The sequence below is a fragment of the Heterodontus francisci genome, chromosome 9 (assembly GCF_036365525.1).
Source record: "Heterodontus francisci isolate sHetFra1 chromosome 9, sHetFra1.hap1, whole genome shotgun sequence".
Lineage (NCBI taxonomy): Eukaryota > Metazoa > Chordata > Chondrichthyes > Heterodontiformes > Heterodontidae > Heterodontus > Heterodontus francisci.
The window spans coordinates 84,870,427-84,883,180 of record NC_090379.1 but is presented as its reverse complement, the minus strand read 5'-3'; the positions used below and the strand labels follow the sequence as shown (position 1 = coordinate 84,883,180).

The 12,754-nt window shown below is 41.6% G+C and overlaps 1 protein-coding gene across 1 annotated transcript in view; it reads right to left on the bottom strand.

The window, feature by feature from the left end:
- Positions 1-12,754, bottom strand: part of ryr3 (ryanodine receptor 3) — a 423,842-nt gene that overhangs the window by 388,523 nt on the left and 22,565 nt on the right. The window contains exons 4-6 of the mRNA XM_068038163.1: positions 10,535-10,585; positions 7,829-7,843; positions 4,267-4,341 (exon numbers count right to left, since the gene is read on the bottom strand). Coding sequence (XP_067894264.1) covers positions 4,267-4,341; positions 7,829-7,843; positions 10,535-10,585 — 141 coding nt within the window. The remainder of the gene's footprint in view (positions 1-4,266; positions 4,342-7,828; positions 7,844-10,534; positions 10,586-12,754) is intronic.

The following is a 12,754-nucleotide window of genomic DNA, read 5'->3' as shown; positions in this document are numbered from 1 at the left end:
GCGTGCACCTAAATGCATAGACTAGCACTTGGGTTTCAGTGGGTGATATTGTTTTGCTACTTTGAAATGTGCATAATGTATAGTGAAAGCTAAAGTTGGTGAAATGCAACGTCTAATGAATTGTATTTTTATTTCAATGCAACAGTTGACATTAGCCAGATGTTTTCTGTAAAAGGTGAGAGACTCATGAGTGCCTGTTTTGATAAAGGCCTTTGTGCATACTGGTGACAGACACACAGAAATGCTGAGGGTCTCTGATGACAGGTCAGCAAGGACGCCTGTGGGAGAGATACTCTTGGCTCAGCTTCTCCCTCCACTTGTCCTCAAGTGCAATATCTGCAGATCAGAGAGTCGCGAATCTCCCTGCCACATCTGTCAGTGTCCTGCGGCCTGGATCCCCCCAGTGCCATCTTCATTGACTGGCACCTGTTGAGATGCCTCATGCTCATCCTCCTCCTCTGAGGATGCAACTTGCTCAGTGTCTTCCTCTGGTTCCAGCATTACTCACCTCTGGAGTGCCAGGTGGTGCAATGCACAGCAGACAATAATAATGCAGGATACCTTTGAGGGTGCGTAATACAGGGCTCCCCCAGATTTATCGAGGCATTGAAATCTCATGAAACCTCACCTTCAGCAAAGCAAATACCTGCCCTATGGTGGCCCTTGTGGTCATATGGCAGTGGTTATATGTGTCCTCTGTCTGTGTGTTCGGGTTGCATATAGGGGTCAGAAGCCATGACTTCAGTGTATACCCCTTGTCCCCCAGGATCCAGCCACGAAGGTGCTCAGGTGGCCTGTAGAGCTGAGATAATTGGGACTGTCTAAGGATGCAGAAGTCATGGCAGCTTCCTGGAAGGCTCACACACACCTTCATAAACCACTTTATGGTGATCACACACTACCTGAACATTGAGCGAGTGGAAGCCCTTTCTGCTCACAAAGGCACCTGGCTGCTCTGAGGGAGCCTTGATGGCCACATGAGGACAGTCAATGTCCTCCCTGCGCGTAGGGAAATGCAGCCATGGCCCCAAAGCCGACTGCCCTCTCGGCCTGACTGGCCTGATCAGTAGTGAACTTGATATATTGGCCAGCCTGAAGGTACACGGTATCCATTTCCTCCTTTATGCAACCATGGGCCGCTGACTGAGAGATGCCACACTGATCTCCAGATAATCCCTGGAATAATCTGCTGGTGAAAAAAATTGAGTGCCAACGTCACCTTTAAGGTGACAGGTATTGGGTGGCCGTCACTTCCCAGTGGCCTCAACTCCTGTTCTGTCATTCTGCATAGCTTCACCACCACCTCCCTGGAAAGGCGCAGTCTGCATAGGCATTGATGCTTGGATATCTCAATGAAGCTGAGCCTCTGCCAGTACACCTGTTGAGCTGGGTGGCGCCTTCTGCAACCAATCTGCTTCCCTTGTCCCACAAGTCCTCCTCGTCCACCTCCAATGGCTTCCTCAGGGAGCTGGAGCTTCCCTGGCCACTGCACAGCCACACCATGTGGCTGCATCCCCAACTCTGGTTCATTCTCCTCCGCACTGGAGGACTCAAAGTCTGAAAATGCTAACACTATCGCAGATGAAGCTTCCACTGCCTTGAGCCTCCCGGGAAGCTTTGCCCCTCCTCCAGTGGTTGCTTAGGACCTGGGTGATACCTTTCCAGCAGCAGCAAATCACTTTGCCTCCATCCTCTGCAGAGCCTCCAAATGTGATAGCTTGGCTTGGTTGAGGACACACAATACAGACAGATTCATAGACCTTCTACTTATCCTCCCATCTCTGCTCACACTGATAACTCACCTCATTGCAGCAAGTGAGCCTCCAAGCCTCCTCACTTCCCATTTGCCGCAGGTAAGATTGAAATCACCTGGAAAAATCCTGCTCTATTGACTCACTAAGGGTCAGCCCGCCTCCAATCAGTCAGCCAGTGATCTGCCACATCATCACTTTTGGAAGAAACAGCCGATGGCAGGATAATGTCGGAGAGCCTGTCTGATGCGGGCAGATGCTATTTTAACCCCCACCCTCACACACCTCCATTCTCACCTCCACGGGGCTGGTAAAATCCTGGCTAAAATTTCAGGTCGATGACCATTATCAGAACTGGGAAAAGTTAGAAATGTAATAAGTTTTAAGCAAGTGAAATAGGGGAGGGTGGAAAAGAATAGAAAGGAAGGTCTGTGTCAGGGCGGAAGACAGGAGTGATTTAATGACAAAAGAATTGGTGGTGCAGAGCCAAAGGGAGTGGTAATGCGACAAGTAAAGAAACAAAAGATGTGTCTAGAGGAAGTGTGAATGGCAGAATGATGAACAGCTGCCGTCTGAAAGCAAAATCCAAGAGAAAAACAAGAAAAACAGAAACATGCAAAGCAAAATAAAACAAAATGGGAGCATAAATTACGGTCTGAAATTGTGGAACTCAACGTTGAGGCCAGAAAACTGTAAATTGCTCAATTGAAAGATGATGTGCTGTTTTTTGAGCTCACATAGAGATTCATTGGAACACTGTAGTCGGCTGAGGACAGAGAGGCCAGTGTGACAGTAAGGTAGAGAATTAAAATGACCAGTTTTTCTTTGCATGTTTTGGTCTTACTCTTGTTTTCCTCTTGCTTTTGCTTTCCAATGGCAGCTGTTCACAATTCTGCCATTTACACCTCCTCTAGACACATCTTTTCTTGCTTTATTTGTCCCATTACCATACCCTTTGGCCTTGCACAACCAATTCTTTTGTCATTTAATCTCTCCTGTCCTCTTTTGTTTTTCATGCCTCATTACTGCCTTAGTTACCTCTAGACTTTACTATTCCAATGCACTCCTGGCTGGTCCCCCACATTCTATTCTCTGTAAACTTGAGGTCATCCAAAGCTCTGCTGCCCTTGTTCTTACTCACACCATGCCCCCTGTGCTCGCTGATCTACATTAGCTCCTGGTCAAGCAACATCTTGATTTTAAAATTCTCATCCTTGTTTTCCAATCCCTCGTGGCCTCACCCATCCCTGTTTCTGTAATCTCCTCTAGCCCCACAACCCTCTGAGATACCCGTGCTCTTCTAATTCTGGCCTCTTGTGCATCCCTGATTTTAATCTCGCCACCATTGGTGGCTATGCCTTCAGTTGCCTAGGCCCCAAGCTCTGGATACCCTCCCTACACCTCTCCACCTCATTTTCTTCCTTTAAGACACTCCTTAAAACCTAACGTTTTGACCAAACATTTGGTCATAGAGTCATAGAGTCGTACAGCATAGAAACAGGCCCTTCGGCCCACAGCGTCCATGCCGAGCATAATACCTATCTATACTAATCCCACCTGCCTGCATTAATTCCATATCCCTCTATGCCTTGCTCATTCAAGTACCTGTCCAGATGCCTCTTAAATGTTACTACTGTTCCTGCCTCCACCACCTCCTCAGGCAGCTCATTCCAGATACCCACGATTCTTTGTGTGAAAAATGTACCCCTCTGATCCCCTTTAAACCTCCTCCCTCTCACCTTAAATCAACCTAATATCTCCTTTTGTGGCTCAGTGTCGTACTTTGTTTTATAATGCTCCTGTAAAGCACCTTGGGACATTTTATTACATTAAAGCCGCTATCTAAATATAAGTTGTTCTTGTAGTTTTTTTCCACCTTCCCTCATTTCACTTGCTTAAAACTTTACATTTCTAACTTCTCCCGGTGCGATGAAAGATCATTGACCTGAAAAGTTAGCTCGTTTTCTCTCTCCAAAGATGCTGCCTAACTTGCAGAGTATTTGCAGCATTTTCTGTATTTATCTCATGTCATCATATCTCTGTGGCCTCCTCCAGCCCAATGTCTCAGCTCACATCCTACATATTTTGGCAACTGGACTTTTGTATGTTTCCCTCTCCTTTATCATTGGTGGCAAGCCCTTTGAGGCATCATGCCCCTGCATTCTGGATACTCTTCTTGTACCCCTTCAGCTTGCGATAGATCCTCTCCAACCGTGCATTTGGGCACTTGGCCTAAACCACTCCCAATTCCTTCTTGGGTCTCAGTTACCTCCTTCTGTAAAGCATCTTGGAATATTTTGCTTTATTTGCATTATGCAAATGTAAGTTGTTGAAACCATGAAACTATAAGAAGTGCAAGAATAATTTTTTTCTGGGGTGTAGTGAAGCAAGATGGAAGCTGCTCTGCTCTTCCTGTCATTATTATAACACATACACTAATAGTGGCGCCTTGGGTGATAGAAGTATGTTTCAACGGCAATAATTCAGTTAACCTCATTCCTGTCCCTATACTTACCATTGCACTGTACGCATGCCGGAGGAGAATAGCATGACCATAAAGAAGGGTTCTGTGGCCACCTCCCTGAGCTGCCTATAAATAAAAGAGAATATTACTCTCCAACCAACCAGAGATTTAAGCCACAATGTGAGAGCCCCTCGTGCTATAAAACTTCTCCTGTATTCTGTATAAACATTAGCTGCACTGACAAGACATTAGGAGCAACTGATCCAGGTGTAGTATACAGTGGGGTAATCTGTCACAACCAGTGGTGTTAAATGGAACTTAGTAAAATACTATAACAAATCAGTCAGAGTTATTAAAATCAAAACTTCAGGTACTGGATAGTACTGCAGTGGAATAAAACAACAGAGATGGAAGTCAATGTTAAAATTACAAACTATTAATGCTCACAATTGTTAATTTTCAACTAATAATCCAGAAAAAAATACCAGTTCCGAAGTTTGAAACACAGCCATTACTAATCATATTAGATGACGCAAAGCCAAATTGTTTTTCAGTTAAGAATTCATTTCTAATATTACCCCAAATATAGAACTATAATATATACTCAAAGGTAAATAATTTCTCTGTATTAAATTGTCACAGGGGTGCATATCATTGCCATTTAACTAGCAATATGGGTTCTTGTGTCACATAGCAGTAACAGAGATGAGGAGAAATTACTTCTCTCAAAGGGTCGTGAGTCTGTAGAATTCACTACCCCAGAGTGCGGTGGATGCCGGGACACTGAGTAAATTTAAGGAGGAGATAGACAGATTTTTAATTAGTAAACAGTTGAAGGGTTATGGAGAACGGGCAGGAAAGTGGAGTTGAGGCCGAGATGAGATCAGCCATGATCGTATTGAATGGTGGAGCAGGCTCGAGGGGTTGAATTACTCCTGCTCCTAGTTTTTATGTTCTTATGTTTATCAGGGCCACTAATCTTTAATGGCTGTTTAAAATCCATTCTTATCAAATAGCATTGTAGGATTTTTGTGAATGCTTTGGGAATCAGCTTTGAATATTCTGTCCCTTCTTCTGTAGAAACCATAAAGCAGCATTATTTATTTTCTATAAACTCCTTTACCTATCTTTCATTTCTATCACTTCTCAATCTGAGAATACACAATAAGATGTGGGTCATAGAATTTGGCGGAGAGGATCAAAGATGGGATTTTGCTCAGTGATGGCTAGTTTAACTCTCCCTGATCACGGGGAAAGGAGTGGGGTGGGGGCAGTAAAAATGTACTGTTTCCATTTCCCGCTCCATTCCGGGTGATATGCAATTTTACCGCTGCTGCTCCTGGCAGTGGATGAGCCTCCTGCTGGAGTGACATCTGAGAGTTAATCAAATGGACCCTGAGGGAACTGTAACCAGCGCCTAAGTGTGACAGCGCTAATACTAGGTGAACCTGTCAGGAAGCTAGTGAGACCCACCAAGGTAAGTTTAAAAATAGTAAAGTCCAGATTTCTGCTGCCCTAAGTTCTTCCCTCTTCCCTTCTCAGCCATGAGGCTCTTGAAACACCCCCTCCTAGACTTGCCTTGCTGCTGGCAGCCAGCTTCCAGGCCTTTTCCCCTTGCTGGCCAGCTGTTGCTTTCCACGAGGAACAGCCATGCAGTAGACTGGTGAGGTCTGGCAATTAAACTCTGCTGAGGCTACACTCCTATCTGGGTTGTAATTGACTTCCACCAAGTTCCCACCACAAGTTAAAACTGACCACTGGTGTCTATCAGAAATGAGGGTTGGGAAGGGAGAATCATGAGCCTAGCAGCCCTATAAAGGGATATCAGTCAGCACTGGTTTATAACTCTATAAAGAGATTTCAACAAACATTACATTTTGGATTTTGTGATTGTATCCTGGAAATTGATCTCTATGTCCATTTTTCTGTCTCTTCCTGTATTTCAGCCTCTCTGTGTCTGTCAGGCTGTTTCTGCCCCTGTCTTCCTATATCACTGTGTCAGCAATTAGAATGTTTACATTTTCCACAATTCAACAAACCAGGTGATGATCAAGTGATAATTAGAAGGTTTCTGTTCACTTTCAAAATTCTTTTTTTTTTGTTAATAGAAGTTACTCAAATTACTGAGGATAGACATTCCATCTTTATCTCTCTCACTAATGGAGCTGGATATGATTTCCAAAGTTTATAGAATGTCATTTGTAGTCTGTCACGTTTTTCTTTATCTCATACACACATGTACATCCTCTGTTCTTAAAAAAATGTTCAATTTAATTTCAACTGACTAGAGCTGTTGAAATTCATCCTCTAGCTTGTTTGATCATAATGGAGAGAACCATTCTATTATTTGACCATACAGCTAATGCATCCTGGGAAGCAGTGCACACTGACCATTGCTGGACTGTAAGATTTATCTTCAGCTGACATGTCGTTGCTTTATGTCCCTGTTTCAGAGTCATTTTAAAGTTTAAAATTTTTTATTGCTTTTCGATATCAGTCTCTGCTCCTCTCCCACTCTATTTCTGTCTCCATCTCACTCTCTGCTTGTTTTACACTCTAGTTTTGTCATCTTCCATTTTTCTGTATGCCTCTCATTGTCATCTATATATTTGTCTTCCCCTCTGCTGTTATTCAGATAATCCTGTCTCCCTCTTCAATGGCCACATCATGTTCAGATCAGTTCTGATCAATGATGTCGATCAGTTCTGATCAATGATGTCTCTCCCATTTGTTTGATTTTGTTACTGGAGCCTTCTTTGAGCTCTGTCACGTTCTTCCTGCTGGACATCGCTGCTCTGAGAAGAGAAAATATCTAAATATAACCCTTTCCCCCTGGACAATCATGCCCCTCTGCCTCCGAACTCCCTCACAACAAGGCCTCTCGCCCTCTTTGTACCCCACTGAGCAAGACATGTTTGATCTCCCTTCTTAAACATAGGTATAATGGCAGCTATCCACTTTTTCCAATTCTCATTGAAGTGATGAGATTGATAATTTTATTTATCAGTACAATACATTAGTAAAGTTGTCATTGCAATCCAAGGGATCTAAGAAATGAAACACAGCAAACACTATGATGGAAGAAATACAAACATTTGTAGTAATTAACTTACAAAAAAGAGTAAGTGATATATCAAAGGGAGAGCTTCACTGCTAATGATCAGTTTCCTTTAAATTTCAGACCAAAGCCTGAACTAAATTTAAATTAGAACGTAGGTTTGTATTTATTCCTGACATTACGATTCACAGTCAGAAAAATTAAGTTTCAACTTCCAAATGCTTTGGCCTGCTTCATTGGTACAGTGCCAAAAGAGACCTATCTGTATGCTGCTGCAGGTTTAAACTGAAATTTTCATTTTTGGTTTTCCGATTACAATCTGCACAAGTGATAATAGCACATTCTTTGATCAGAGAGAGACAGAATTTAAACTGTATTTTGACATACAATAGCCACAATCTACTCTTGTTAGAATGACATTAATAGTTTGCAGGCAGGATTACATCTACCATTTTGCAGTTGAATAGGATTTTGAAACTGAGTGTGGATGCAGCTGTCAGATAACTGGTATTGTTTTTCAATGGACCTTGAGTTGAAAATGACAGAGTGACTTACCTTTATCATAAACTTCTAGAAAGCAGGAAAGATGAAAGCAAATAAAATGGATTAACATTAACATGTCATTTTTGCACTTTATATCAAGTTGACAGTGCAAAGAATTGGTTGTCGTTTCAAACTGCTCACACATTTCAGTCATCCATTGAGAAACGATTTTCATACTGAAGTATATATAATCTTCAAAAACATTAGCTTATATAGGCATAAAAGTTGCAATAGTAAATGTGAAGAAGCTAATTTTGATTTTGGATTCTATCCTTCAACTTTTATACAAAAGTAAAATATCACTTTTGTTGTGAGTTAAACCAATTTGTACACCTTATGCCACCATATAATGAGTTTTCTGGGAGCAGGAGTTTAAGCTTAAACGATATTGACCTTAGTGCGAAAAGATCAAAAAAATCCCGTGGGAACATATTAATGCCACTTTTGATCTTCTAATACTTCTGTGAGAACTAAAGAGAACAAAACTTAAGCACTTGTCTCAAGACTAGTCAATTTCCTCTGATGTTACAGATAAGGGGCTGAATTTTATTCAGGTGCCGCGTTTTGTGGCGGCGCCCTTTAAACTAAGTGGGGTGCCCGCATTCAGCGGCCACCGAGGAGTCCCCGCGATATTTTGCACGGGGGTTCACTTAAATAGTGGGGGCGATGTGTCTGCCCCCAATGATGTGTGGGGACGGCCACCACGTCCCCGGCAACGGCATCCGGCACCGGCGCCATTTTTAAAGGGCTGTAAGCCCTTACAATTAATTTTAATTTTTAAAGGCGAAACATAATTGATTTTAATGAAATATAAAAATAAATGATGGAGGCCCTTCCCCAACACCCCCCCCCCCGCCGCCCCCACGGTCATTTCAGTGCCCAAAATGACCATCAATTAATTTTTCAAATACCCGAACTTTCCCCCAGAACCTTCAATCTTATGACCTTCAACCCCTTCCCACCATCCCCACATCCAATAAAAATTGATTTCCCCGCCTCTCCATCCCTCCCACCCTGAAATTTTTATAACTCCCCACCAGGTTTTCACCTCAGAACTCCGTGTGGAGTTCCGAAGGCGCGCGAAGGCCGAACGGAGGCCGTAAAATCGGCGTGGGACAGCAGGTAAGTTATTTTCAATCTATTTATTGGCAATCTGCATATGGATATGAAGGGCCCGCCGCCAGGCGGCAGGGGTGGCCACACCGAGGTCTCACCGCCGCCGGTAATACACGGCGTCGAGGAGCCAGTAGAATTCAGCCCAATGAGTCGAGACCACAGTAGAGATATATAGTTCAGTCTCTTTTTTAAAGTTATACATTCAGTTATTCTTCTTGTACAATACTTTAATTTTATATTATTTATACTTAAGTAGAAAAACTTATGGTAATTATGTAAGCAGAGAAGTATGGTTGGTTGGACTACACAAGTTTCTCTATAGAGCAGATTCAAGGGTTGGGCACTCAGACACTATAGTGACATTACTGGTGGGAGAGTATAATTACAGCATGATAAGTTTACATAGGCAGTATTCATTATAAGTGGAATATAACAGAAAGTGAAGTTTTTTTAGACATACTTTATTATGATGCTGAAATTCCAAAGGAGTTCACAAAAGTTTCCTGCTGTAATTTGTGCAGGATACCAGCAAAGCACCTAGAGAAACATTGCAAGTGGCCATTTCTGGTCATTTACACCATTTCATTGGGGGCTCCACCAGTGGTAGATCAGGAGAACCCCCATGGAATTTTGGGACCAAAATTTTAAGTATCTTATTATATAGATGGTTTTAATTTTGTATTAATGTGCTACCATGGTGTATTTTAATGTATAAAGAATGGTATAAAATCTTATATTTGTGCAACACTTTTTACATCAGAGAACAACACGAGAGTATGGATGGTAACGACATAAGAGGTGGTGATTACTGAGTTGTCAGATGCACTGTGCTTCAGATTATAACTTAAACTGCCTGCCTATTGAGGCTGGTATTAAAGATCTCAGTGCTCCATTCGAAGAATAGCAAGGAGTTTCCCTGATCAACTTCTTCACTCAATTTCACCAAAAACAGATAATCTGGTAATTTACTTCATAGTGTGCAGACTGTCTGCCTTCTTTGCTTACATAGCAACAGTGATGACACTTCAAAAAGTAATTCATTGGGTGTTTGTGCTTTGAGATGTCCTGAAGATATGATGAAGTAAGATATAAATACAGATACAGGTTCCTTTCTCTTTTCATAAGTGGTATAATTACTGGTACTAGAAATTAATTGGCACTTTTCAAACAAACCTGGATATAACTAAATATATTTTGAAAAATAATGTTAAAGCTGTTAGTAATCGGAAGCATTTATAATGTTAGATATTATTAATTTGTTCCTACCCTTTTTGCTTTCTGTGAGATGGCATAGTCTTCTTGCCTCTTTCCACATTAATAGAGTTTGATGTACAAAACAGTTTGGTTCATCGACTAGTCAGTCACACAGTATTGACTCAGAAATGGTCATTGTGCAACACTACACATTGCCCATGGTCCACTGGAACTCTTTAGTTAAATACAGTTAAATTCTTTTCTGTATATTTGTATTAATTATCAAATGAATGCACATACACACAATAAATATCACTTTTAGTGCTTTTTATTTGTAGCTAGTACCACTTAATGGCTAACCACATGTATTTTTCTTCTTCATAGAAATATCAGAGCAACGATAGTTACCCTCAAAGATTTTTTCTTCTTGGCACTGATGGAGCTTCTTTTGGCAGAGCCCTTAATACAATAAAAACAAAATCTATTAAAAAATAATTTAGCTGTGTTTTTCTGGTCAAAACCAGCAATGTTATTACCTCAAGGACATACAGTTGATGTTGAGTTGGTAATGTTGACAATCCTCCCATTATTAGTGTATCCTGTGCTATTAAATGATGTCTTTTTATATGCTGTGAGGATAATTTTGCTGTTTTGTTTTTGATGTATGCATATCTTAACCATATTTTACTAGTTGTATGTGATAGCATTTGGTTATCAAAGTGGAAAAAAAAGTTCAAGTTGTGTAGTTTTTTCCATGGTAAATACCACCACCAAACTGAACAAGGGATATGTTTACATATATTATTGCATTAAATCGTATTACATAAAAAGAATATAATGGGTAGCATATAGATATCATGATGAGTTGATCTGCAAAAAGTAAAATTGCAGAATTCTATAAAAGTTTCTCAATAATTGCAAAAAACACATTTCAAAATCGCCTTTTTTATACTCCTCTAATGATGAAAAGAAAAAACACAACTCTTTCACTAGTGGAGTGTGCATCAGATTGTTCAATGTAATTATCCTATGTCACAATATGCATTTCAGAGAAGTGGAACTCTTTTTCTATATCTTGCCTAAGCCCTTCTATGAGCCTTTCCACTGCTTTTAGTCTTGGTCATTTCATCATCTTTCTGTCTTTACCCTGATTTTGCCTCCCCATAACTTCCACCCCAAAATCTAAAATTTCATTAAACAGATATAGTTAAACTTGTAAGCTTGGAAAAAGAATGCCTCCATCCTTTACATGCTACCTCTAGCCTTCTTTTGGTCTTCCTGTGCCAGGTATTATTTCTGGTCAAGATGGCAATCAAAGGTAACATGCTCCTAATCTTTTGCCATTGTCACTCTCATGTAGGAGCCAAGAGATAGGTTTAAAGTGGTTTATGTTACAATTTCCCATCTGCCCATTCTTTTGGGAAAAGCTTTAGCATGACACCTTCTACAATGGCACCTTGACTTACCACCAACATACTGCACCACTTCAAATATTATGGCAGTTATTCAACACCATAAAATAGATTATATGCACCTAAAAGAATGTAATTAGTCTGAGTTCATTTGGTTTTCTGTTTTCTTTTCTGTGTATGCTATGCTTTTGGTTCAGTTGTCTCAGCATGTTTTTATTTTTAAAAAGGCAATTATTTTCTTTAAAAATACTCAGGGATTACTGGGAAGAGGAATTAGCTGAATTGAAATGTGATCCATCTGGTCTGACTCAGTCCTCTGAAATTGAATTGCAAACTGCAATTTCTGCACTTAATTCACAAACTTCCAAGAATGTTGTCATTCTGTAGGAAGTTTTTCAGAATTCAGAGTTCAACAATTGTATTACACAGTGTCACAGTACAAGTAGATTATGTTTAGAGAATGTATTGAAAAAAGCTATTTCCCATTTAATTTTTAAAAGCTTTCCAAAAACAGTGGGCTGGATTTTACCAAGCCCTTGACATCATAATCCGTGGCAGGGGTGAGGGGGGCCTGAAGATGGGTCCGGATGAGGCCCACCACGGATCTTGCGCCGGTGGGGCCCAGCCCGATCCTCCCGGCGGCGGCAAGGCTCCGTGGCGTCCTCCCCCCACCCTGCTGCTGTGGGATTGAACATTTACATTTACATAGACTTACCTCCAATCTTGAGGGCTCGCTGCAACCTTCGGTGCGGCAACCAGCACTTCCTCACCTTCAATTCCCCATCTGGGGAAAGGTGGTGTGACACCAATGGGGATGGGTGAGGAGGTAAGATTTTCAGTGCAGTGGGGGTGGGTGGGTGCGAGGGATGTGGTCAAATGCACGTCATGGATGTAGGGGATGATCGAGAGGATTGAACTTCAAACATTGCTCAGTTTGCGGGGGAAGGTCAGATGTAAAAGGTAAGTGTTTTGGTGGGAGAAAAGGGCAAATAGTTAATGTAATCATTATTGACGGGGTGGGAAAGGGGCATAAGAATTTTATTTATTTAATTTTGGGTGTTATGTGTTTAAAAATGTAAAGAGGCGGCAGCGCTGGCTGCCCTTTAAAAACAGCACCAGCGCCTGTGCACAGGCAGCTGATGCCATTGTGGGGGATGAAGAGCCCGCCCCCTCCCTGAGATAGGGGGTGGGGCGGGCCAGCCCAGCTATATAAATG